The 25318-nt window shown below is 40.2% G+C and overlaps 1 protein-coding gene across 3 annotated transcripts in view; it reads left to right on the top strand.

The window, feature by feature from the left end:
- The window catches only part of LOC126195020 (uncharacterized), a 170521-nt gene that overhangs the window by 37297 nt on the left and 107906 nt on the right, over positions 1 to 25318 (top strand). For all 3 annotated transcript variants that reach the window (XM_049933454.1, XM_049933455.1, XM_049933453.1), the window contains exons 7-11: positions 20895 to 20980; positions 21800 to 21848; positions 22874 to 22960; positions 23051 to 23233; positions 24164 to 24381. In XM_049933454.1, the coding sequence (XP_049789411.1) occupies positions 20895 to 20980; positions 21800 to 21848; positions 22874 to 22960; positions 23051 to 23233; positions 24164 to 24381 (623 nt within the window). The remainder of the gene's footprint in view (positions 1 to 20894; positions 20981 to 21799; positions 21849 to 22873; positions 22961 to 23050; positions 23234 to 24163; positions 24382 to 25318) is intronic.

The following is a 25318-nucleotide window of genomic DNA, read 5'->3' as shown; positions in this document are numbered from 1 at the left end:
AAATTTATTTCATTTGGACCTTGCGATCGGTACTGTTCCGCTTGCTCGGCGCTTCGAATGGTACGCCCTTGATGATACACACTCGAGTGACCACTTTCCATGTGTCCTTAGGCTGCAGCCTCATCTGCCATATATGCGCCCGCGACGCTGGAAGTTTGCCCAAGCCGATTGGACACTTTTTTCGTCTCTAGCGACATTCGATGACCGTCGCTTTCCCAGCGTCGACGATGAGGTCACACATATTACCGACGTTATTCTTGCAGCTGCGGAACGTTCCATTCCACGCACCTCCGAATTGCCCCGGCGCCCCCCAGTTCCTTGGTGGAACGAGGCATGCCGTGACGCAATCCGTGAGCGGCGACGTGCTCTTCGCATTTTCCGTCACCATCCTACTGTAGCAAACTGTATCCGCTATAAGCAACTCCGTGCGCGATGCCGTCGCGTCATCCGCGATAGCAAGAAGGCAAGCTGGCAATTCTTTATTAGCTCCTTTAACACCTTCACTCCCTCCTCGGAAGTTTGGAGTCGGCTTCGACGGTTCTCAGGCGCGCCTAGTTTCTCCCCGGTCTCTGGGCTCACTGTCGCGCATGATACCTTAGTGGACCCCGTCGCAATTTCTAACTCATTGGGTCAGCACTTTGCTGAGATTTCGAGCTCTTCAAATTACCCGCCAGCGTTTCTCCCGAAGAAATGTGCAGCGGAAGTGCGACCTCTTGCTTTCTCCTCTCAAAATCGCGAAAGCTACAATACTGTTTTCTCCATGCGGGAACTCCAACATGCCCTCTCTTCTTCTCGCTCCTCCGCCCCTGGATCGGATGGTATCCATGTCCAAATGTTGCTGCATTTATCAACCCATAGTCTGCGTTACCTCCTTCGCCTTTATAATCGAATTTGGACCGACAGTACCTTTCCCAGACGATGGCGGGAAGCTATCGTCGTTCCCATTCCGAAACCTGGAAAGGACAAACATCTCCCCTCTAGTTATCGCCCCATTTCTCTCACGAGTAGTGTCTGTAAGATTTTGGAGCGTATGGTGAATTACCGTTTAGCTTGGTGGCTGGAATCCCGCAGTCTTTTAACACCTGCCCAATGCGGATTCCGAAAGCATCGCTCTGCAGTTGACCATCTTGTTGCTCTCTCCACTTACATCATGAACAATTTTCTCCGGAAACGCCAAACAGTCGCAATATTTTTTGATCTGGAGAGAGCATACGATACCTGTTGGAGGACAGGCATCCTCCGCACACTGTTCTCTTGGGGCTTTCGAGGCCGGCTGCCCCTTTTTCTTCGCGAATTTATGGCAGAGCGAACATTTAGGGTGCGGGTGAACACTACTCTCTCCCGTACTTTCTCTCAAGAAAACGGGGTACCCCAGGGCTCCGTGCTGAGTGTTGTACTGTTTGCCATCGCTATAAATCCAATTATGGATTGTCTCCTTCCTGACGTCTCGGGCTCCCTCTTTGTGGACGATTTTGCGATCTACTACAGCTCTCAACGGACCAGCCTTCTTGAACGACGTCTTCAAGGATGTCTCGATCGCCTCCACTCTTGGAGCCTCGACACCGGCTTCCGTTTTTCTCCCAGTAAGACCGTTTGTATTAATTTTTGGCGACGTAAGGAGTTTCTTCCGCCCTCCTTACATCTAGGTCCTGTCAACCTTCCGTTTTCAGACGTCACTAAATTCTTGGGTCTTATGTTTGATAGAAAACTGTGCTGGTCCTCCCACGTTTCCTATCTTTCGGCTCGCTGTCTGCGAACGCTCAACGCCCTCCGTGTCCTGAATGGTACCTCCTGGGGAGCGGACCGAGTGGTCCTTCTCCGCCTCTATCGCGCCTTAGTGCGCTCGAAATTGGACTATGGAAGCATAGTCTACTCCTCTGCTCGGCCGTCTATTCTTCGGCGTCTCGACTCTATCCACCACCGTGGATTGCATTTAGCGTCTGGAGCTTTTTACACTAGCCCTGTGGAAAGCCTTTATGCTGAGACTGCTGAACCTCCGCTGTCCAATCGGCGAGCGGTCCTTCTGAGCCGTTATGCTAGCCATCTGTCTTCCATGCCTGCTAATCCAGCCCACGACCCTTTTCTCGACGCCTCCTTTGATGTAGGGTATGCAGGCCGCTCCTCCTCCCTACTACCCCCGGGAGTCCGCTTCCGTCAACTGCTCCATTCTCTTTCCTTCCGCTTTCCTAAAACCTTCTTGACAACTTGGGGTACAGCACCGCCTTGGCTTCGTCCCCGGATCTGTCTGCTCCGTGATCTTTGTCAATTTCCCAAGGATGGTACGCCTTCACTTGTTTATCGTCGGGCATTTGCTGCTCTATGTGCACAAATGACAGACGCCACCTTTATTTACACCGACGGCTCGAAAACATCGTTGGGTGTAGGGAGTGCCTATATTGTTGGCGACGCCCCAAATCACTTTCGGCTTCCCGACCAGTGTTCTGTTTATACTGCGGAGCTTTTCGCTGTTCTCCAGGCTGTCCACTACATCCGCCACCATCAGCGGATACAGTACGTAATCTGCTCAGATTCTCTCAGCTCTCTCCTCAGTCTCCAAGCTCTTTACCCTGTGCACCCTCTGGTCCACCGGATTCAGGACTGTCTGCGCTTGCTCCACCTGGGGGGCGTCTCGGTGGCGTTCCTCTGGCTCCCGGGACACGCTGGTATCTGTGGGAATGAGGCGGCTGATATAGCAGCCAAGGCTGCAGTTTCTCTTCCTCGGCCAGCTATTCAGTCTCTTCCCTTCACCGATCTACGGAGCGGTTTATGTCGCAAAGTTGCTCATTTATGGCATGCGCATTGGTCAACACTTCCCCGCAATAAATTGCGGGAAGTGAAAGCCCTTCCTTGCGCTTGGACCTCTTCCTCCTGAACGAGTCGTCGGGAGGAGGTAATTTTAGCTAGACTCCGGATAGGGCACTGTCGTTTTAGCCATCGGCATCTTTTAAGCGGCGATCCTCCCCCACTCTGTCCCCACTGCTCTCAGCTGTGGACGGTAAGACACCTTTTAATTGAATGCCCCTATTTTAATCCGTTACGCTCCCGTCTACAGCTATCGCCTGATCTATCGTCGATTTTAGCAGATGACACGCGCTCAGCCGACCGCGTTCTCCAGTTTATTAGTGACAGTGAAATGACGTCAGTCATTTGAAGTTTTATCGGGGACCATCAACCCCTCTCTGTAGTGGACTTTTAAGCCTTGTTTCTGCTTTTCGTGTCCAATTTTTTGAGTTTTGTTCCCATTTTTGCTGTTTTCCATTTTCAGTTTTTATTCTTTCCACAGTCGCGGACCGGGCGCTAATGACCATAGCAGTTTTGCGCCCTAAAACCAAAAAAAAAAAAAAAAAAAAAAAAAACTCCCCTCTTACCACACGCAAGACACATGTGGAAAATGCCACAGATCTACAGTTGTACAGTTCTAAGAAATACTACAAAGCACATTCAATATATAATTTATGTACTGATTGTAGACACTCTTGTCTCCTCATTTGATGTTGGGAACATGTTCTTTAATGTATTGTAGGCTTCTGTAGTTAACAGAACAGAGCTGTTTAACAATTCAATAATTAATTCTGTTTTCAAATTGATGGCTTGCAAGTGAGATCCCCAGTATGAGGAACTGTAGCAAATATAGTTTGACATATTTAGAATTTGTAATATTTGACAAAATAGTGCCAACCATGTAAAACGTATAAAAATATTATTCTGTATTAGCTATATTGGTGACATCCTTTGTGTGTGTGTGTGTGTGTGTGTGTGTGTGTGTGTGTGTGTGTGTGTTTTAAGTAATCAATCTTCTGACTGGTTTGATGCGGCCCTCGATGAATTTCCTTCCTGTACCAAGCTTTTCATCTCAGAGTAGCACTTGCAACCTAAGTCCACAACTAGTTGCCAGATGTATTCCAATCTTTGTCTTCCTCTACAGTTTTTACCTTCTACAGCTCCCTCTAGTACTGTGGAAGTTATTCCGTGATGTCTTAATAGGTGTCCTACCACCCTGTCCCTACTTCCTGTCAGTGTTTACGTGCTGATTATTCAGAGAACCTCCTCATTCCTTACCTTATCAGTCCACATAATTTTCAACAATCTTCTGTAGCACCACATCACAAATGCTTCAATTCTCTTCTTTTCTGGTTTTCCAACAGTTCATGTTTTACTAGCATACTATGTCATGCTACAAACGTACTTTCTCAGAATTTTCTTCCTGAAATCGATACCTATGTTTGATATTACTAGACTTCTCTTGGCCAAGAATCCCCATTTTGTCCATTGCTAGCTTGCTTTTGATGTCCATTTTGCTCTGACTGTCGTGGTTTATTTTGCTGCCTAGGTAGCAGTATTCCTTAACTTCATCTGCTTTGTGATCACGACTCCTGATGTTAAGTTTGTTGCTGTTTTCATTTCTGCTACTTTCGTCTTTCTTCAATTTACTCTCAATCCACATTCTGTATTCGTTAGACTGTTCATTCCATTCAGCAGATCATGCAGTTCTTCTTTACTTGCACTGAGGACAGCACTGTCATCAGCGAATCTTATCATTGAGATCTTTCACCTTGAACTCTAATTTCATTCTTGAAGCTTTCTTTTATTTCGGTGATTGCTTCTTTGACTTATAGATAGAACAGTAGGAGCAAAAGACTAAATCCCTGTCTTACACCCTTTTTAATCCCAGCACTTCGTTCTTGATCTCCCACTGTTGTTGTTCCTTCTTGGTTCTTGTGCATATTGTATATTACCTGTCTTTCCCTATAGCTTACCCGTGTTTTTCTCAGAATTTGAAACATCTTTCACCATTTTACATTGTTGAACACTTTTTCCATGTTAATAAATCCTATGAACGTGTCTTGATTTTTCTTCAGTCTTGCTTCCACTATCAACCACGTCAGAATTGCCTCTCTCGTGCCCATACCTTTACTAAATCCAAACTGATAGTCATCTAACACATCCTTAATTTTCTTTTCCATTCTTCTGTATATTATTCTTGTCATAACTGAGATGCATGAGCTGTTAAGCTGATTGTGTGATAATTCTCTCTCTTGTTGGCTGTTGCAGTCTTTGGAATTATGTGAATGCTGTTTTTCCTATATTTCGCCAGACTCGTACATTCTACACACCAATGTGAATAGTTGTTTTGTTGCCAATGCTCCCAATGATTTTAGAAATTGTGATGCAATATTATCTATCCCTTCTGACATTTTTTCTGAATGCTGAGTCAGTCCTAGGACACCCACTTCTGTTTCTTCAGTTTTCCTGCAACAATTTCACCTTAGCTTCCCTGCACATCCTGTTTACTTCATTCCTAAGTGGCTTGTATTTGTCTATTTCTGAATTACTCCGAACATTTTTGTACTGCCTCCTTTTGTCTTATCAGCTGAAGTATTTCTTCTGTTACCTGTGGTTTCTTTACAGTTACCTTCCTTGTACTTACATTTTTTTTCCAACATCTGTGATCACCCTTTTTAGAGATCTCCATTCTTCTTCAACTGAACTGCCTACCTAGCTATTCCTTATTGCACTATCTATAGCCTCAGAGAACTTCAAGCGTATCTCCTCATTCCTTAGTACTTCCGTATCCCACTTCTTTGCACATTGATTTTTCCTGACTAGTCTCTTAAACTTCAGCCTACTCTTCATCACTACTGAATAGTAATCTTGAGTCTGTATCTGCTCCTAGGTACCCCTTACAATCCAGTATCTGATTTCGGAATCTTTGCCTGACCATGACGTAATTTAACTGAATTCTTCCCCTATCTCCCATCCTTTTCTGAGCAAACCTCCTCCTCTTGTATTTCTTGGACAGAGTATTCACTATTACTGCCTGAAATTTATTGCAGAACTCAATTAGTCTTTCTCCTCTCTCATTCTTAGTACCTAGCCCATATTGTTCTGTGACCCCTTCTTCTACTCCTCCTCCTACAACTGCATTCTAGTCCTCCATGACTGTTAGATTTTCATCTCTCTTTACATACTGAATTACTCATTCAGTATCCTATGTATGTCTCAATCTCTTCATCTTCAGCTTGCGACATCTGCATGTATACCTGAACTGTCGTTGTCGGTGTTGGTTTGCTGTCGATTCTGACATCAATCCTTCCACTGAAGTGAAGTGTTCACAGTAACTCACTCTCTGCACATCCTTCCTATTCACAATGAATCCTGCCCTTGTCTTCTTTCCATTTCACTTCACTGACACCCACTATGTCTAGATTGAGCCTTAGTATTTTTCTTTTCAGGTTTGCTAGCTTTCCTACCATGTTCAAACATCTGATATTCTGTGCCCCGACTCTTAGAATATTACTCTTTCATTAGTTATATGATCTTACTGTCATGGTCACCTCTCCCTTGGCAGTCCCCTCCCAGAGATCTTGAATGGGGGACTAGTCCGGTATCTTTTGCCAATAGAGATTTCATCATGACACTTCTTAAATTACAGGGTACAACCCCTGTGGATACACAGTGTGTGTCCTTAATGCAGTGGTTTCCATTGCCTTTTGCATCACCATAGAACTAATCATTGCCGGTCCTGCCTTCAGGGGTAGTCTCCCATGCCATGGGCAAAAGAGTGCCCTGAACTTTTGTCCGCTCCTCCACCCTGTTCGACAATGCCATTGGTAGAATCAGGGTGACTTCTTATGCCAGAAGTCTTCGTCTGCCATTGCTGATAACTTTTATTCAAAATTTAAGCGGTTTGGGGTTCAATCCTCGGGACTGAGGACTTTTTGATTACTAATCAAAGACATTACACCTAGACCACAGGTGCCTAAGAGATAAGCCAAATATCAGATTTGACCAGTTACATATAGGCATATGCAGTACATTAAAATATTAAAGTTACAATGGCAGAATGACATGGTAGGCAATCAGATTTCCGTGGCACTAACATAAAGAAATAGAATGTGCAAACGCACATTTGATATACACTGGATCCGCCACCCCTAATTGTGTATAAAAATCAGGAACGTAAGGGCGCAATAGCACATAAATGTACGAAACTTGAGGAGAGAAACAACACATAGTGGAAGTGAAAGAAAAAGAAAACAAAAATGAAATAAAATTGCAAACAATCAGAAATACCACTTCAGAATATCATTTATTTTCAGAAGGCAAGGCACAGGAAAATAACTACCTAGAAGGTAATTTCGTTAAAAACTGGATCCCTGAAAGAAACGTCAAAAAAATATATACCAGACATTAGAAATTCACCAATTAAAGCAAACCTATTTTATCGAAGATATGTGGGACGAACAAGTAGAACATTTGACACAAGAGCTTGGAAAAACAAAGCAAATCATTCAATTTTTGTAGGACACCTTTACAAACACCACCATCCAAACAGAATGATGAGACATGAAAGTTATCATAGACCGTATTTGTGTCCTTGACACATTACACTCCCACACCCCTCCTCAAATCAGTTGTCTTGTCTACAATTATTTCTCTCCTTGTATCCTCTATCACCCCCCCCCCACTCTCTCTCTCTCTCTCTCTCTCTCTCTCTCTCTCTCTCTCTCTCTCACACACACACACACACACACACACACACACACACACAACTAATTACACAGTGCTGTAGAAATTGTGTGGTTACATGAAAGCAGAAGTTTAGCATTTGAAGTGCAGTACATCTTGAAACTAAACTCAGTTTGAGAGGAAGAAAGTAGGCTTCAAATAGCTGAAACAAAGTTAAAATTCAATCTCTGCTTACAGAAAACAAAAATTCAAATATGTGTGAAAAGGAAAATTCAGCACTGTAAACTTGGTGAAAACATAACTTTATGAAGCAAAAGTATTTTGTTTTTACTATTGTATGGTAACTGAAATACCAAAACAGATCATGTATTAAAAATTTTACAGAAATATGACAAAGGATGGTCTATCAATAAATAAAAATGCATTTGGTGGAAATTTTCTTAATTTGCAGTATGCTCAAATACATCAAAAGGAAAGTTATATTTTTTATGACAACTGCTGCTGAAGATGGTGATCCAAATATATTAAATTAGCGGAACAACTACATTTGTCTGTGCACAAATGCTTTTTAAGATCAGGGTGTATAGTGCTACTAGGAGGAAACTGCATATGGAGGCAAAAGTAAATCGAAGCCCTCAATTTCTTCAGTATGTAAGCACATACAAAAAAAAAAAAAAAAAAAAAAAAAAAAAATTTGACAAAATAGTTAAACTAGCAAAACGTACTGCGAATAATAACTTCATTTCAAATGCAAAAAACAAATCAAAAGCTGTTTGGTCTGTTATAAGAAGCGAAGTTGGCAGTGAGACAGAGAGAAAATGCCCTTCTAAAATAGTGATAAATGGTAGAGCTGTTACAGAACCCAGTGCCATTTGTGAATCATTCAATGATATTTTCATAAACTGTAACAAATTTGGTGACTGTTCACCACCAAAAAAAAGCCCAATATGACAGATAGCAATTGCCCATGTTTTAAGTTTTCTCATGTTTCCATCTCAGATGTCATCAAAATCATAATGTCCCTAAAAAATTCAAAATCTGTGGGGTGGGATGAGGTCCACACTGAAATAATAATAGTCCGCCACAGTATTGCATATCCACTCTCTTTCATAATCAACCAATCTTTTGATAAGGGATGTTTCCCAGATCGATTAAAATATGCAGAAATTCGGCCCATACATAAAAAAGGCAAACAAGATGAATTGGGCAACTATAGGCCAATCTCACTGTTACCAATTTTCTCAAAAATATTTGAAAGAGCTGCATGTGATCAGATCGAAAATCACAATTCATCTAACAGCATTATCTTAGGCAATCAATACGGTTTCAGAAAAGGCCGCACCACAATCCATGCAATAAATGAATTAGTCATAAAAGTCAGCAGATGTCTTGATGATAGAGTGTGTGTGTCAGGCATCTTTTGTGACCTGTCCAAAGCCTTCGACACAGTAAACCATGACCTGCTTCTCCAAAAATTGGCACGCTATGGTTTTCAAGGCAAATCTCTTAGCTGGATGTCATCATACTTGGCAAACAGAAAATAAAGAGTACTTATTAACATCAACGCCAAGAAATTTCTCTCTGGCTGGAAAAACACTCAATTAGGTGTTCCACAAGGTTCAATATTAGGGTCACTGCTTTTTCTGTATTATATTAATGATATGCCATGTCAGGTCCAGTCTGATACTATCCTCTATGCAGATGACTCAACAGCTGTAGTCTGTCGTAAAAATGAGGTAGACCTAATTTGTCATATTGAACAAACACTTGGGGAAGTGGAGGCGTGGGTCAAAAACAATAACTTGACATTAAATTTTACAAAAACAGAAATTGTTCATTTTACCACAAAACAATCTGCACAGTCTATAAGTGAAATAAGGTATATGGACAAAAAATTAGAGACTGCAGACTGTCAAATCCCTTGGTGTGTTAGTCAATAAAAACCTGTTATGGAGTCACCATGTTGACAACATACTGGGTCGACTGAATAGCCTTGTATATATTATGAATATCTTGTATAGTACTACTGATTTAGCTGTAAGAAAAACTGTATATAATGCATATTTTGTTTCAGTCATTAGGTATAGTATAATTTTCTGGTGGTCTGAAAAAACAAATTTACTTAGAGCTTTTAGACTACAAAAAAGAATCATCAGAACAATGGTGGGAGCAAAACCAAAGCAACATTGCAAACCTTTATTTGTAAAACTAGATCTAATGAGCATTCCAAGCATATACATCTATGAAACTCTCACTTTCACGAAAAGAAACCCACAACTTTTTGAGGGCAACTTCTTGCATCAATATGATACTAGATATAAAACGAGCTACATGTTACCTACCCACCATTTAAAATCATATGAAAAACCCCTTACTATATGGGCATGAAATTTGTAAATAAAATATGGAAAGATATGGATGACCCAAATGTAAAAGGTACCAATAGAGACCTGGAAAAATATCTGAAAGATAAATGTTACTATAGTGTAGAAGATTTCATGAATGGCAACAATGCATTATAATTGTAATTACAATACCTCTCTGAAGATGTTACACCATATATATTATTAGTTTATTGTCTATTTTTAGTATTATTATATACAGTATGAAACTGATAAGTCACCTATGTCACAGTCTTTGATTGTGTAAGGCATGTTATGTGATAATAAAAATTGAATTGAACCCGGGAGATCCGGGAAAAACCCGGGAATTTTTTCATCTGGGAGAAAATCGGGAAAAACCCGTGAATTGTTTAGAATTCCGGGAATTTTTCATTGTTTTAGTTTTCAGTTAAATTGTTGTGATTTTGACTGGTAAGAACCAATACTCTAACAAAGGACATTATTGTATCCCGCTACTGCAGAATAATACTGCAGCAACAAAACATGAACGAAAGAAAAAAAATGAAAATAAAACTTAAATTGCAAAGGAAATGCGCCATATACAACAACAAAACAGTGCTCATACAAGTGTCTGCCAACAAAGTGTGTCAAAGGCTTTAGGAACACTACGCATTGCTTTATAACAACAAATTGCCTCCGATGAGCATGACGTGACAACTATTTAAATTAGATTCGTTTTAGCAGTTGTGGGCGAGCTCTTGCGCCTGCGCAGTTGAGTCGCGTATGAGTAGTACCTCCTCCCGCTTCTGGTTACAGAAGTGTGGCTGGGCACCACTACTTATCCCATTACGTCCCAAATTATTTTATTTAACAATTGAATTTTTTATTCCTTAATTATAATGTACATAGTGTATGAACCACAATAAGTACAAAAATAGACAAAGAATATTTACACATGCTGATATAATGGCCGTCCTCAAAATAGGACGCTGGGATCTAACAGTATCTTACAGCATACTAAAATGTATTCAAGTCTTAACTATTTATTTCTTGTGAAATGGTACAAAACACTTTACACACAGTGTTACATGGCATTTAACACAATATGTTTTTGGTTTCCCGTTGCATTTCGCTCTTACACATCTTCTTTGCGTGCTTCTTTTGTCAATCATATGACCAATTCCATCAAACCTGATCTCTGGTATCACTCTCAACTGACTTGATGGGTATTCTGTTGGACGTCCAATATTCGGTCTCCCAGTGTCCAATTTCAGGTATGTAACTGTAACACCACGTCTGAAATCCAGTAAATAACCAGTCATGGTGGTCAACACCTCCCATGTGCGCGTTATACGACTTCAAAACGGCAGGTTGTTGCACTTGTGTCTTCTTACTTGCTTGTCTATCGTACCATGTAGCTGCTCCCAAAGGTTCAACTTTGTCCAAATTTGTACCAATTGTAACACATCTGTTGTCGTGCAGTCGAACAAATAAGACTTCACCATTCCTGTCAAACTGGTAGTCATAGTTTCCTTGAACTGTCTCTTTCAGTTCGTTGCTGCTCAGTAGTGGACAGTCACCAACTAGATTGTCTCTGACAGTCCCAGTTGCTCGAAAACCCAAATTTCTCAGATGAATCAGAAGATCTCTACTAGTGAAGAAATTGTCAAAGTACACGCAATGATTCTCGAGTTTTTCAATGCAGTCCAGCATGTTTAGGACTACTCTTGATCCCAATAGTAGGTCATCCCTTGCAGTATCTTCTGGATCCTCTCCACAGTATAAATCAAATTTGAAATAGTAGCCACTTGCTCCACAAAGAGATCACAACTTATAGCCAAATCTAATATGCTTGCCTCGTATAAACTGTTTTAGCCCACTTTGTCCATAGTATTTGACTATCATTTCGTCAATTGACAAATTTTCCTCAAATATTCCAAATTTTTTAAAAGATTCATTTATCATTTTCAAGAGAGGTTTAATTTTGAATCCGCGATCATGTTTGTTTTCATTGGCTAGGTCTTTATCTTGAAAATGAAGCAATGTTTTCAACTTCTGATATTTATTCCTTGACATAGCTGACTTTATTGGTATGCCAACATCTTCATCTTCAGACCAGTGTAGCTTCTCAGCAGGGAGCTTATGGTTGTGTTGTTGTTGTGGTCTTCAGCTCTCCATGCTACTCTATCCTGTGCAAGCTTCTTCATCTCCCAGTACCTACTGCAACTTACATCCTTCTGAATCTGTTTAGTGTATTCATCTCTTGGTCTCCCTCTACGATTTTTACCCTCCACGCTGCCCTCCAATACTAAATTGGTGATCCCTTGATGCCTCAGAACATGTCCTACCAATCGATCCCTTCTTCTAGTGCCACAAACTTCTCTTCTCCCCAATCCTATTCAATACCTCCTCATTAGTTATGTGATCTACCCATCTAATCTTCAGCATTCTTCTGTAGGACCACATTTCAAAAGCTACTATTCTCTTCTTGTCCAAACTATTTATCGTTCATGTTTCACGCTACATACAAATACTTTCAGAAACGACTTCCTGACACTTAAATCTATACTCGATGTTAACAAATTTCACTTCTTCAGAAACGCTTTCCGTGCCATTGCCAGTCTAGATTTGATATCCTCTCTATTTCGACCATGATCAGTTATTTTGCTCACCAAATAGCAAAACTCCTTTACTACTTTAAGTGTCTCATTTCCTAATCTAATTCCCTCAGCGTCACCCGACTTAATTCGACTACATTCCATTATCCTCGTTTTGCTTTTATTGATGTTCATCCTATATCCTCCTTTCAAGACACTATCCATTCCATTCAACTGCTCTTCCAAGTCGTTTGCTGTCTCTGACAGAATTACAATGTCATCGGCGAACCTCATCATTTTTATTTCTTCTCCATGGATTTTAATACCTACTCCAAACTTTTCTTTTGTTTCCTTTACTGCTTGCTCAGTAGACAGATTGAATAGCATCGGGGAGAGGCTACAACCCTGTCTCACTCCTTTCCCAACCACTGCTTCCCTTTCATGCCCCTCGACTCTTATAACTGCCATCTGGTTTCTGTACAAATTGTAAATAGCTTTTCGCTCCCAGTATTTTACCCCTGCCACCTTAAGAATTTGAAAGAGAGTATTCCAGTCAACATTGTCAAAAGCTTTCTCTAAGTCTACAAATGCTAGAAATGTAGGTTTGCCTTTCCTTAATCTTTCTTCTAAGATAAGTCGTAGGGTCAGTATTGCCTCACGTGTTCCAACATTTCTACGGAATCCAAACTGATCTTCCCCGAGGTCGGCTTCTACCAGTTTTTCCATTCGCCTGTAAAGAATTCGCGTTAGTATTTTGCATCTGTGAGTTATTAAACTGATAGTTCGGTAATTTTCACATCTGTCAACACCTGCTTTCTTTGGGATTGGAATTATTATATTCTTCTTGAAGTCAGAGGGTATTTCGCCTGTCTCATACATCTTGCTCACCAGATGGTAGAGTTTTGTCAGGACTGGCTCTCCCAAGGCCGTCAGTAGTTCTAATGGAATGTTGTCTACTCCCGGGGCCTTGTTTCGACTTAGGTCTTTCAGTGCTCTGTTAAGCTCTTCACGTAGTATCATATCTCCCATTTCATCTTCATCTACATCCTCTTTCATTTCCATAATATTGTCTTCAAGTACATCGCTCTTGTATAGACCCTCTATATACTCCTTCCATCTTTCTGCTTTCCCTTCTTTGCTTGGAACTGGGTTTCCATCTGAGCTCTTGATATTCATACAAGTGGTTCTCTTTTCTCCAAAGGTCTCTTTAATTTTCCTGTAGGCAGTATCTATCGTACCCCTCATGTGATAAGCCTCTACATCCTTACATTTGTGCTCTAGCCATCCCTGCTTAGCCATTTTGCACTTCCTGTCGATCTCATTTTTGAGACGTTTGTATTCCTTTTTGCCTGCTTCACTTGCTGCCTTTTTGTATTTTCTCCTCTCATCAATTAAATTCAGTATCTCTTTTGTTACCTAAGGATTTCTTCCAGCCCTCGTCTTTTTATCTACTTGATCCTCTGCTTCCTTCACTATTTCATTCCTCTAAGCTACCTATTCTTCTTCTACTGTATTTCTTTCCCCCAATTCTGTCAATTGTTCCCTTATGCTCTCCCTGAAACTCTGTACAACCTCTTGTTCTTTCAGTTTATCCAGGTCCCATTTCCTTAAATTCCCACCTTTTTGCAGTTTCTTCAGTTTTAATCTACAATTCATAACCAATAGATTGTGGTCAGAGTCCACATCTGCCCCTGGAAGTCTTACAATTTAAAACCTGGTTCCTAAATCTCTGTCTTACCATTATATAATCTATCTGAAACCTGTCAGTATCTTCAGGCTTCCTCCATGTATACAGCCTTCTTTTATGATTCTTGAACCAAGTGTTAGCTATGAATAAGGTGTGCTCTGTGCAAAATTCTATCTGGCGGCTTCCTCTTTCATTTCTTATCCCTGATCCATATTCACCTACTACATTTCCTTCTCTCCCCTTTCCTACTGTCGAATTCCTGTCACCCATGACTATTAAATTTTCGTCTCCCTTCACTATCTGAATAATTTCTTTGATTTCATCATACATTTCTTCATCATCTGCAGAGCTAGTTGGCATATAAACTTGTACTACTGTTGTAGGTGTGGGCTTTGTGTCTATCTTGGCCACAATAATGCGTCCACTATGCTGTTTCTATTAGCTTACCTGCACTCCTATTTTTCTATTCATTATTAAACCGACTCTTGCATTACCCCTATTTGACTTTGTATTAATAACCCTGTAGTCACCTGACCAAAAGTCTTGTTCCTCCTGCCACCGAACTTCACTAATTCCCACTATATCTAACTTTAACCTATCCATTTCCCTTTTTAAATTTTCTAACCTAGCTGCCCAATTAAGGGATCTGACATTCCACCCTCCGATCTGTATAACGCCAGTTTTCTTTCTCCTGACGACGACGTCTTCCTGAGTAGTCCCCCCCCCCCCGCCCGGAGATCCGAATGGGGGACTATTTTACCTCCGGAATATTTTACCCAAGAGGACGCCATCATCACTTAACCATACAGTAAAGCTTCATGCCCTCGGGAAAAATTACGGCTGTAGTTTCCCCTTGCTTTCTGCCGTTCGCAGTACCAGCACAGCAAGGCCGTTTTGGTTAGTGTTACAAGGCCAGATCAGTCAATCATCCGGACTGTTGCCCCTGCAACTACTGAAAAGGGAGCTTATGGCAGCCAGCAAAAAGAAGAAATTCGACAAAGACCTTCACTTTTTCAACTGTGAGGATAAAATCCTGCATATTCTTTATATTTACCGTGTATCTCACAGTTTGTTTCACTATGAACATGTATATGTTTTCATTCGTCAGTTCTTCAAACATCTCCTTCGGAGTCAAGGAAGAAAGTTGTTCCTTCAATTCCTCTCTCTTTCTGCTGATGTCATGATCACTAGTTTGAGACAGCTTTGTATAAACTGGAGGTGTCTTTTTCCAAATGCTTTTCTCATCAGTAAGACGTCTCTCCTTCGATTTACTTCTGGAAACCTGGGATGTACTTGGCAGTGAAGTTTTACATACAGTTTCTTCGTTATTCTCTGATGCAACATAATGTAATTCAATAGCCCCTGGCACATCTGAGACTTCCACTGTTCCAGTAACATTGTCTGGACCTTCTTCTTTGTCGGTCATACAGTCTACTTTAGGAGGACATACGGTGATATCAATATGGCCCTGATCATCTGACACCGCATTATAGAATGCGTCACTGTTTATTATTTTTTCTATTTCTTTGTTAGTGAGGTATCTATCTCATCTGAATGCCGTTATAATCTATATAAAATGAAATGAAATAAAATGTAATAAAATAAAGTGAAATGAAAGAATAATACATTAGCACAAACTACAGAAAAGGGAATGTGTGAATGTGTCTGTCCATCTGGAACTGTATTATTTACTTATGGGTAACATATTCATAAATATTCTTACATAATACACGGTAAATTTCAAAGTAACTTCATATCCTGTATATAAAAAAGAGGGGTCGTTACCTACCTTAGCAACAAAATCTGGTAAAATTACCACGTTCTGAAAAGAAAATACATCAGCAGTAGCAGAGTTTTGTTAACACCAAGTCCCAGTGTCCTATTTCGAGTACACCAAATTTTATAACAATGGAAAACAATGAATATAACTCCAATTGAGCTAACAATGCAAGTAGTTTAAAAGACACGACTATAAATAATCACAAAACGATCTTTGCCACATATCAAATATTACGAAATTGTTGATAAAGTAAATACCTGTAATAACGATAAGTGTGCCTTAGTACTCAATAATCATTTAATGGTAGGATTTATTGCTTTTAATTTCCTGTAAGCATACATTTGTTATAAAAAGCATCAACAAGTGATGTAGAACAGTAATAGTTGCAAATTAATAATTTATTGTGTATTTATAAATAAATATGTGCTCTGTCCTCAAAATAGGACACTGGTACTTACTGGGTTAATATTGCCCCTGTTCGGAAATATCGTCCATCTGGGACTGATGCACAGAGCAGTCCGAGTTGTGGGGAGGTGGGTCGTCTCCACGTGACCTGTGATTGCGTTCAGTGATTTTGTTGTTTCCTCTTCTTTTATTGCTCTCACGTTAAATGATAACAAAATGGATATTTGTGGCTGGGAGCTATCAAACGAATTAAAATACGTTATAGAACAATGAAGTTATTTTTGCCGGTTTGCTAAAGAGATTTGGCTTTTATTAATCCTTTCTACCGAGGCAGTCAAATTATATGAAACTAAGTGTTTAATTTCACTCTATTGGCTAGTTTCAACTGTTCAATGCATTCAAGTGCACGTATGGCATTATACCATAATAAAGAACCAAACATGAGATAATGCAGTACTGGTACTCCAAGAAAATTTACATACGTATGTGCATTTTAAGCCGAATTATGCATTTTAGTATGGTTCACGATACTCCGACGCTCTTGAAATATCCTCTGGTGTCTTGTTTCCTTTATGCCATAATGTAAGATCTTTTAATGTTTTACACGTACGAACATATGGGCTTGCTGCGTCATCGTAGCTGCGCAAGTGCGGTGACGCTTGTTATCTGGCGCTCTCTTGCAACTGCAGAAACGAACCTATTTCTAACAGGCCGCGGGAAAATATTACGAATGGTGGTTTGAAAAGCGTTGCATTCAAAGCAGATTTCCTTTTACTTAAGATGAGCTATGTGTGAGCATGTACGATGAATTTCTTAAATCACAAAGCGTTTGACTCTCATTTAAAAATCAACTCTTCGAGGACGACCATTTAGAAGAATATCGAGCCCAGAAGATCAGACATTTACTGGCACATTTGTGTGCGCAAAAAAGATCAACATTATATGTGCAGGCTTAGCTTCCCTTCCAACTTATTAATCTTAAAGACCAATATTATATGTGAGTGCTATGCATATTAATTTAAGCCATTTACTTTTCTTATTTGTGTATTCGTGCTACTTAAGAGTGATCTTGCTATTGGCTGACTACATCACGTGTCCTACGCTGTCATCAGCTGGCGAAATCACGTGACATTAGCTATGACGGGCTTACAAAAGCGCATCGCAATCTCGATTTCAATGCTTCGGAAAGCGACATGCATTGTTTGGTGAATTCAAATTTATACCTGCGTAATATGAAAATATGCAGCGTACATGTTGCTGCACATCAAAGGTCTTTCAAAACGTGTTTCTCACCCCTGAGTTTTATTTTCTAAAGTGCCGGGAAATTCTACTCCAGTATATAAAACCATAAACATTCAAAGGATTTATGAGTTTTACTGTGCCGAGGAAGAGTATACTGTCACTTAACAAGGAAAAAGTGTATTTTCACCTGGGAGAAAGTGTATTTTTAACGAGGAAATCTGGGAATTGTTTTTCCTTGTCCACGTATATCATATTTACTCGAATCTAAGCCGTAATTTTTTTCCGGTTTTTGTAATCCAAAAAGCCGCCTGCAGCTTTGAATCTAGTGCAAAGCAAGAAGTTTTGAAAAATGTTGGTAGGTTCAGCCACTACTAACTTCTGCCGTCGAATATATGTAGCGACACAGGCATGCTTTGTAGGCACAAATACAAATACTGGCGACAAAATCTCTGAGTCAGTAAATAAATTTTAAAAAAATGTGGGAGATGAGCTTTTTTTTCTCTGCCCCTAGATTCGACCACTGCATTTTTGTACATTATCCAACGAAGTAAATACAAATTCCGTATTGTTCATCTTCGAATGTAGCAGAATTTCATTGTACTACGAAAATCCGACTGGCAAGACTGTTTGTCAATATGGCCAACTCCACTTTCTGAATTTTTTCCTACCTGTGAGAAGAGATGGTTGCTAATAGGAACCTGATGAAATTTGAATCACATGCAGTATTCTCTTCACATTTTGCCATGTATTCTTTCGTGTTTGCTGCTATCTCATTTAAATCCTGCTTGCTTAATAAACTACGAAACTAGAGTGAGACAACAGCAAACGCGGAAGAATATACGTATTGTGTAATAATAAAAAACACAAAAAAAATGAAAAAGTTGTTATATTAACTTAAGTATGTTGTTAAATTAACTTAATTATGTCATGTATTGGAAAATTTGACTCGTTCCACACCATTACGAAATATCGTATTCATGATCCATGGAACTACGAGGGCAGTTCAATAAGTAATGCAACACAGTTTTTTTTCTCGGCCAATTTTGGTTGAAAAAACCGGAAATTTCTTGTGGAATATTTTCAAACATTCCCGCTTCGTCTCGTATAGTTTCATTGACTTCCGACAGGTGGCAGCGCTGTACGGAGCTGTTAAAATGGCGTCTGTAACGGATGTGCGTTGCAAACAACGGGCAGTGATCGAGTTTCTTTTGGCGGAAAACCAGGGCATCTCAGATATTCATAGGCGCTTGCAGAATGTCTACGGTGATCTGGCAGTGGACAAAAGCACGGTGAGTCGTTGGGCAAAGCGTGTGTCATCATCGCCGCAAGGTCAAGCAAGACTGTCTGATCTCCCGCGTGCGGGCCGGCCGTGCACAGCTGTGACTCCTGCAATGGCGGAGCGTGCGAACACACTCGTTCGAGATGATCGACGGATCACCATCAAACAACTCAGTGCTCAACTTGACATCTCTGTTGGTAGTGCTGTCACAATTGTTCACCAGTTGGGATATTCAAAGGTTTGTTCCCGCTGGGTCCCTCATTGTCTAACCGAACACCATAAAGAGCAAAGGAGAACCATCTGTGCCGAATTGCTTGCTCGTCATGTGGCTGAGGGTGACAATTTCTTGTCAAAGATTGTTACAGGCGATGAAACATGGGTTCATCACTTCGAACCTGAAACAAAACGGCAATCAATGGAGTGGCGCCACACCCACTCCCCTACCAAGAAAAAGTTTAAAGCCATGCCCTCAGCCGGTAAAGTCATGGTTACAGTCTTCTGGGATGCTGAAGGGGTTATTCTGTTCGATGTCCTTCCCCATGGTCAAACGATCAACTCTGAAGTGTATTGTGCTACTCTTCAGAAATTGAAGAAACGACTTGAGCGTGTTCGTATGCACAAAAATCAGAACGAACTTCTCCTTCTTCATGACAACGCAAGACCTCACACAAGTCTTCGCACCCGAGAGGAGCTCACAAAACTTCAGTGGACTGTTCTTCCTCATGCACCCTACAGCCCCGATCTTGCACCGTCGGATTTCCATATGTTTGGCCCAATGAAGGACGCAATCCGTGGGACGCACTACGCGGATGATGAAGAAGTTATTGATGCAGTACGACGTTGGCTCCGACATCGACCAGTGGAATGGTACCGTGCAGGCATACAGGCCCTCATTTCAAGGTGGCGTAAGGCCGTAGCATTGAATGGAGATTACGTTGAAAAATAGTGTTGTGTAGCTAAAAGATTGGGGAATAACCTGGTGTATTTCAATGCTGAATAAAACAACCCCTGTTTCAGAAAAAAAAAATGTGTTGCATTACTTATTGAACTGCCCTCGTAGTATTAATCTAATCTAATGTTTATATTCGCATTATACTTACGTCTAATAGTGATACAGTCAGAAATGAAGCACGGCAACTGACTAGATTTTTAGTTCTAAGATGACTCTAATTTCTGTGCACAATTTGATGTACTAGAGACGCGGCCGCAAAGATGTTCGAACGGAGAAACATTTTCGCATAACTCTCGTTCAGAACATGTTCTATCATACACAGTCTATTATTTGGTTCTTGTTGATCATTATCAAAGAAAGCAGCAGTGTAAGTAACAACAAATAGCAGTCTCTTGCCATTGTTTCGCTAATGAGACGATTCCTCTCTCTTTGTTTTAATTTTAAGCGGCGGTAGCGCGCACAAAAGCAAGCCATTCCGCGAGCGGCGACAGGCAGTAAACACGCACTATCAGAATGCAACAAACAATGCATGACACAGTACAGTAATGCATTTTCTGCTTAGAGTGACGTAAACACCTATAACAAAGAAAACGGCACTTACCAGATCAAAGCAAAATAAGCAATCGATTCAAACCAGACGAAGCACGTGAAAATGGAAGGTTACCCGTATAAATACGGACAGAGCGCCTGACGCATAGTAATGGCTACCTGGTAAAGCTTAACTGCTAAGCTTACGACTCGAACCAAACTACTGTAGCTGTATCGTCATTCATTCGACCTAAATTGTGTCTCATATTACAATGGACCAACTTTGTTTCGATTTGGAGGTGCGGCCTAAAACTTTTCTCTCCCCTTGAATTTCGAGTCTCAAATTTCAGGTGCGGCTTAGATTCGGGAATTTTTTTTTCATTTATTTCGAGTCTCATTTTTCAGGTGCGGCTTAGATTCGAGTGTGGCTTAGATTCGAGGAAATACGGTACACCCTGAAGATGCTTGGGAGGACATCACAACATTCTTCATAAACTGAAACCTTGGCCCGTACTGTGAACTAACCTAATGTGATTGAATAGTCCATGAACTATTTAAAATGCCAGTAAAGATTCAGGCAGTAAACTTCAATTTTAATTATTTATGTTGCAGAAGGAGCAAGTAGCTAAACTGGATGAGCTTCTTGTTATTGTTGAGAAAGTATCTGCTGTTGTAAAAGCAATATTTGAAGCAAATGAGTAAGTAGAATTCATATTACAATAGATATTGTGTTTCTATAAACTAATTTAATTGGTAACATAAAATATCTGTGACACTGTAAATTTAAAAATAAATTATTCAAGTAGTGACATTCTTAACTAGGCAGTGAATAAACTAAGTAAAATAGTTTCGTATACAAGAGCTTCCATTTTCTTAATGGACGGGTTTCGTACAAATATGGCCTCAAATAAATCTTGATGTCGTTCTGCTATTAGTATATCATTAGGACAGATTCTAATTCTTACTAGTCACCAATAGAACAACAGTGTTGAGATCTGATGCCTAATCTTCCAAAAACAGTCAGTTTTAAGTCATTCATGATCTCATCAAAAATTTAATATCTTAATGTTCGTGAAGTATGTCAAATAAGTAAACCACAGTTAAAAAAGAAAAGATTGCATTTTTAGACTATTTTCCTTGCTTTTAGTGTACAATCAATTATTATTACAGTATGTTTTTGCGAATATTTGTGTATTAGGTCCAGTCTACTTCTTCACTTGGGGGTTAGCAAATCACTTTTCATTTAACAATAAGATAGATCAGAAGAAAAAAGACTATGTACGCTAGAAACACAATATTTTGAGGGCTTGAACCTTAATCAGCGTCAGTGTATCTAGGTCTGTATCTCTTGCATCAAATTTCAATGAAAGCAAATATTTTACAATGATGAAATTAGTTTCCTGTATGTAGACTTCAATATTTTTTGCTGTATTGTTTGCCAGTCAATGCATTATTACCATTTTACAGAAAAAAAATTACATCAGAGTTTTCTTATTTTATATTTTCATCTCTTGTAGGAAACAGAAAAAAGAGGGTGCCTTCCATGGTGTGGATGCTGTCTTACAGGTAAGGAGATATGATGGCAAATCCTGTTCTTTATTTTAGTGTTATCCATATTGTGAACCTGAGGTAGCACCACACTCCAGTCACTTGGCTGACCAACATATTTGCACATGGGAAGCGGTAGTCTCGGGCAGGAAGTTCTGGTCTTAATTTAAAACTGTCAGTGCGTGTCACTCTATATGGTGCTGTCACATTACCCCTTGTTCTTTAGAATCTCTCTTCCAGTGTCCCTGACTCCATCCATTTGTTCATTCACATCAACTAATTTCTAGCCCAGTGGCATGGGCAACTGTCCCCTCCCATTCCAAGGAGAAAAACACAGGCACACAAAACAACACTGAAAGCCCAGCACAATGTAACTGTACGCATTTGTGTGTGTGTGTGTGTGTGTGTGTGTGTGTGTGAGAGAGAGAGAGAGAGAGAGAGAGAGATATCTATCTTTGCAACTTATGTACCCACAAGAGAAAATATCCAGATCACTCGTACGTGATCAACAGTGGGGAAACAGGTATCACTCTATGGATGTAGACTTCCCCAGTGTATAATACTACCGATGAAAAGCTCTCGGGGTTTTCAGTCAGGTGGCCATGTTAACAGAATGAAATTTTTGCCAGGATACTTGCAGGGAAGATGCCGTGACACAATGCGCCATTCCCCTATATACTGTCATTTCACTTTCGTGTCAGAGATCTGTGCAATTGTGCAAGAACGGCTGGCAGTGAGGGACAGTAAGCTGTGGTTGGCAAAGCCAACTATCCAGATGTGCTATTCCTCCTGCTGCTCACTCATTGTTACAAGTTTCTCATGTTATAACGACTCCCTTTAGGTTTTAGTAAAACTGATCTTTTCACCATGCTTCTGATATTGAGATGTGTTCTCTCCTGTGCCTTTCCTTGCACCAGCTATGAAAATGTTCCTGTTACTTATGTAGCTAAGAGAAGACTGATAGATATTAGACAACAAATACAATTCTAGGTAATAAGTTTCATTGCTGTAATAGTGTGAAATATTGTTTTATTTTGTTGTAGAGGCAGAATTCTGAGGCCTTAAAAAATGACACACTGTTTATTGGAACATTAAGTCCCCATCAAATAGATGGTGTAAAATGGATGAAGGTAAGTGTCTGTGATTTATTACCAGTGTACATTTACTAAAAATTCAGTGTTGCCACTTACATGACTACTTACTTACTTTCTTTCTTCAAGGTGCTGGACGATCATGAGCTGAGTGGGATCTTGGCAGATGAGATGGGTATGGGTAAGACAGTGCAAGTGATTGCGTTTATCTGTCTTCTTTTAGAGCAGAATATCTCTGGACCATTTCTAATTGTGACACCACTCAGTGTTCTAAATAATTGGGAATCGGAATTCCAGAGGTTTGCTCCCAAGGTAAGTTCTTTCCAAATCTGAATTCCTGAGAACACAGAAGAAATGAATCACTTTCACACTTAGTTAATTTTATTTTTTCAGAACAGATGTTTATATCAACTTCATTTGTCTAAGTAACCAATACCTTTATAATTTAGTGGTATTAATAAGACTGTCTTAGAAAGAACTGGTGATGTGAAGAAGTTAACAATTCTTTCGATGTCTTGATTTGGAGAAACAACTGAAAAACCCTTCCTTGCAAAAGTGATGGTTGTCGTACTTGTCACTGCAGTGAATTCAGCTCAGTAATAATTTGGTGAAGTTTGTTCGAAGCTTCTTTCATTATTTCCAGAGGTCCGTGGGCAGTGAAGAAGTGGTTCAGCGCTAGAAGAGAAACTCTAAAAGCACATTCTGTTGGTGTTGATGTTGGTGTCAGTAACAGGCTTTTCATGGTAGATTGAGCATAACAGAAAGCCTTGAACAGTGTACATTATGCCAAAGAGGGAGTTGGGTTCTGCTTGCAGGCAATAACCAGCTGAACCTGCCATCACAGGGTTTCTTGACATAATGCCTCGTGTGGGTACTTCACTGTGAGAAATCTGTTAGCTCATCCCGTGGAAGTGTATCTGTCCTCTACAGGTCTGGTATATTCCTCCTCGATATCTTTCCAGGCAAATGCCGGGATGGTTCCTTTGAAAGGGCGCATCAGACTTCCTTCCCTGAATCAACCAACCCAGTTGTGTATTTGAGTCATAGCCCATTTGTGATAGTAACAACTAAAAAATTGTTAGGGAAGACTTTGGTTCATTTCACCCTTTAGTAATCCACATTTAGGTATTCTGTGATTTGCCTGTATTACTTAAGATCAGGTCTGTACTCAGGTCTGTATCCATTCTGTATTGTAGATAAATTTCAGTGTTGGCTGGCTTTTTCATAATTTATAATTTACAGATACCTGTTGTGAAATTCGCTGGTTCTAAAGATCAACGCATGTCATTGTACCCCAAACTGAGACGGAAGACGACAGTTCTGACTACTGATATGACTCCAGTAGTTCTGACAAGTTATGATATAGCTTTGAGAGAGCAAATACTTGCAAAGTTCGACTGGAGGTTCATTATTGTTGATGAAGGTCATAGGTTGAAGAATGCGAAGTCCAAGCTTTACAAGTAAGTTTTCTAATTTGTTAAATAAATTGTAAATACTGGTGTGATGTGCGACAGTTTATTCTGAAAGAATTATTGTGCTAATATTGTGCTGCCAGGTATACAGCCGAGCTGTTGTTTCCATATTTTGATGAGTGACCCAGTCTTTCACAGGTGCTAACTGTTGTGCAATTAAATGTACTCACTGACTTGGCTCCGAATGGGCTATGCTCTATTGTTGGTTCTGCATCACTATTTGTAGACAAGTTTGATTCCTCGTGCCTTCTACACTCTTTGATGATCTTTCATTTTTCAGGTCTCATGCTGATATTCCAGGAAGCACACTGGTCTCCTTGTATTTCATTTAATTTGAGGCACTGCTTGGCAACAACTGATTTAGTTGGTTATTTTAGTTGGGTGTGTTGGTGATGATATTTATCTTTGCATCTATCTTCAACTGTTCTAATAGTCTGTCCCACACAAGTCATGGCACATTTGCATGGAATGTGATACAACCTTAATGAGAGTAAGTGGTTATAGTTGGGATGAGAAGGTTGATGGATTCTGGGGAGAGATTCTGGGATAGGCGTAAGGATTTTAATAGGGATTGGAGGCTATGCTGGATGGCAGGGCTTGCAGGTGTGTGTCAGGCAGTGGATGCCTTCTTGTCAAGTAATCTCTGTGGCTTGTCACAACATTGATGGTGCCTTTGTCTACAGTGAGGCTGATTAAATAAAGGTCTGTTTTGAGGCTGTGGATGACAGTATTCCAGAGAAGGGACCTTGGAAGATGCCAAATTGAATGTGTATGTGCACTCTACAGTTCTAGTGGAGGATTCATCCAAAAGCTAATAAAATTCTCAGTGCCAATCAATGACTCGGTGCCTCAACTATTCAGTATTTTGTTATTTTTGTTCCTTAAATAATGTATGTCTAGCAGTTATGTACATTTCCACAGGGTT

The sequence above is a fragment of the Schistocerca nitens genome, chromosome 7 (assembly GCF_023898315.1).
Source record: "Schistocerca nitens isolate TAMUIC-IGC-003100 chromosome 7, iqSchNite1.1, whole genome shotgun sequence".
Taxonomy (NCBI): domain Eukaryota; kingdom Metazoa; phylum Arthropoda; class Insecta; order Orthoptera; family Acrididae; genus Schistocerca; species Schistocerca nitens.
This window is presented reverse-complemented; position numbering and strand designations above follow the sequence as displayed.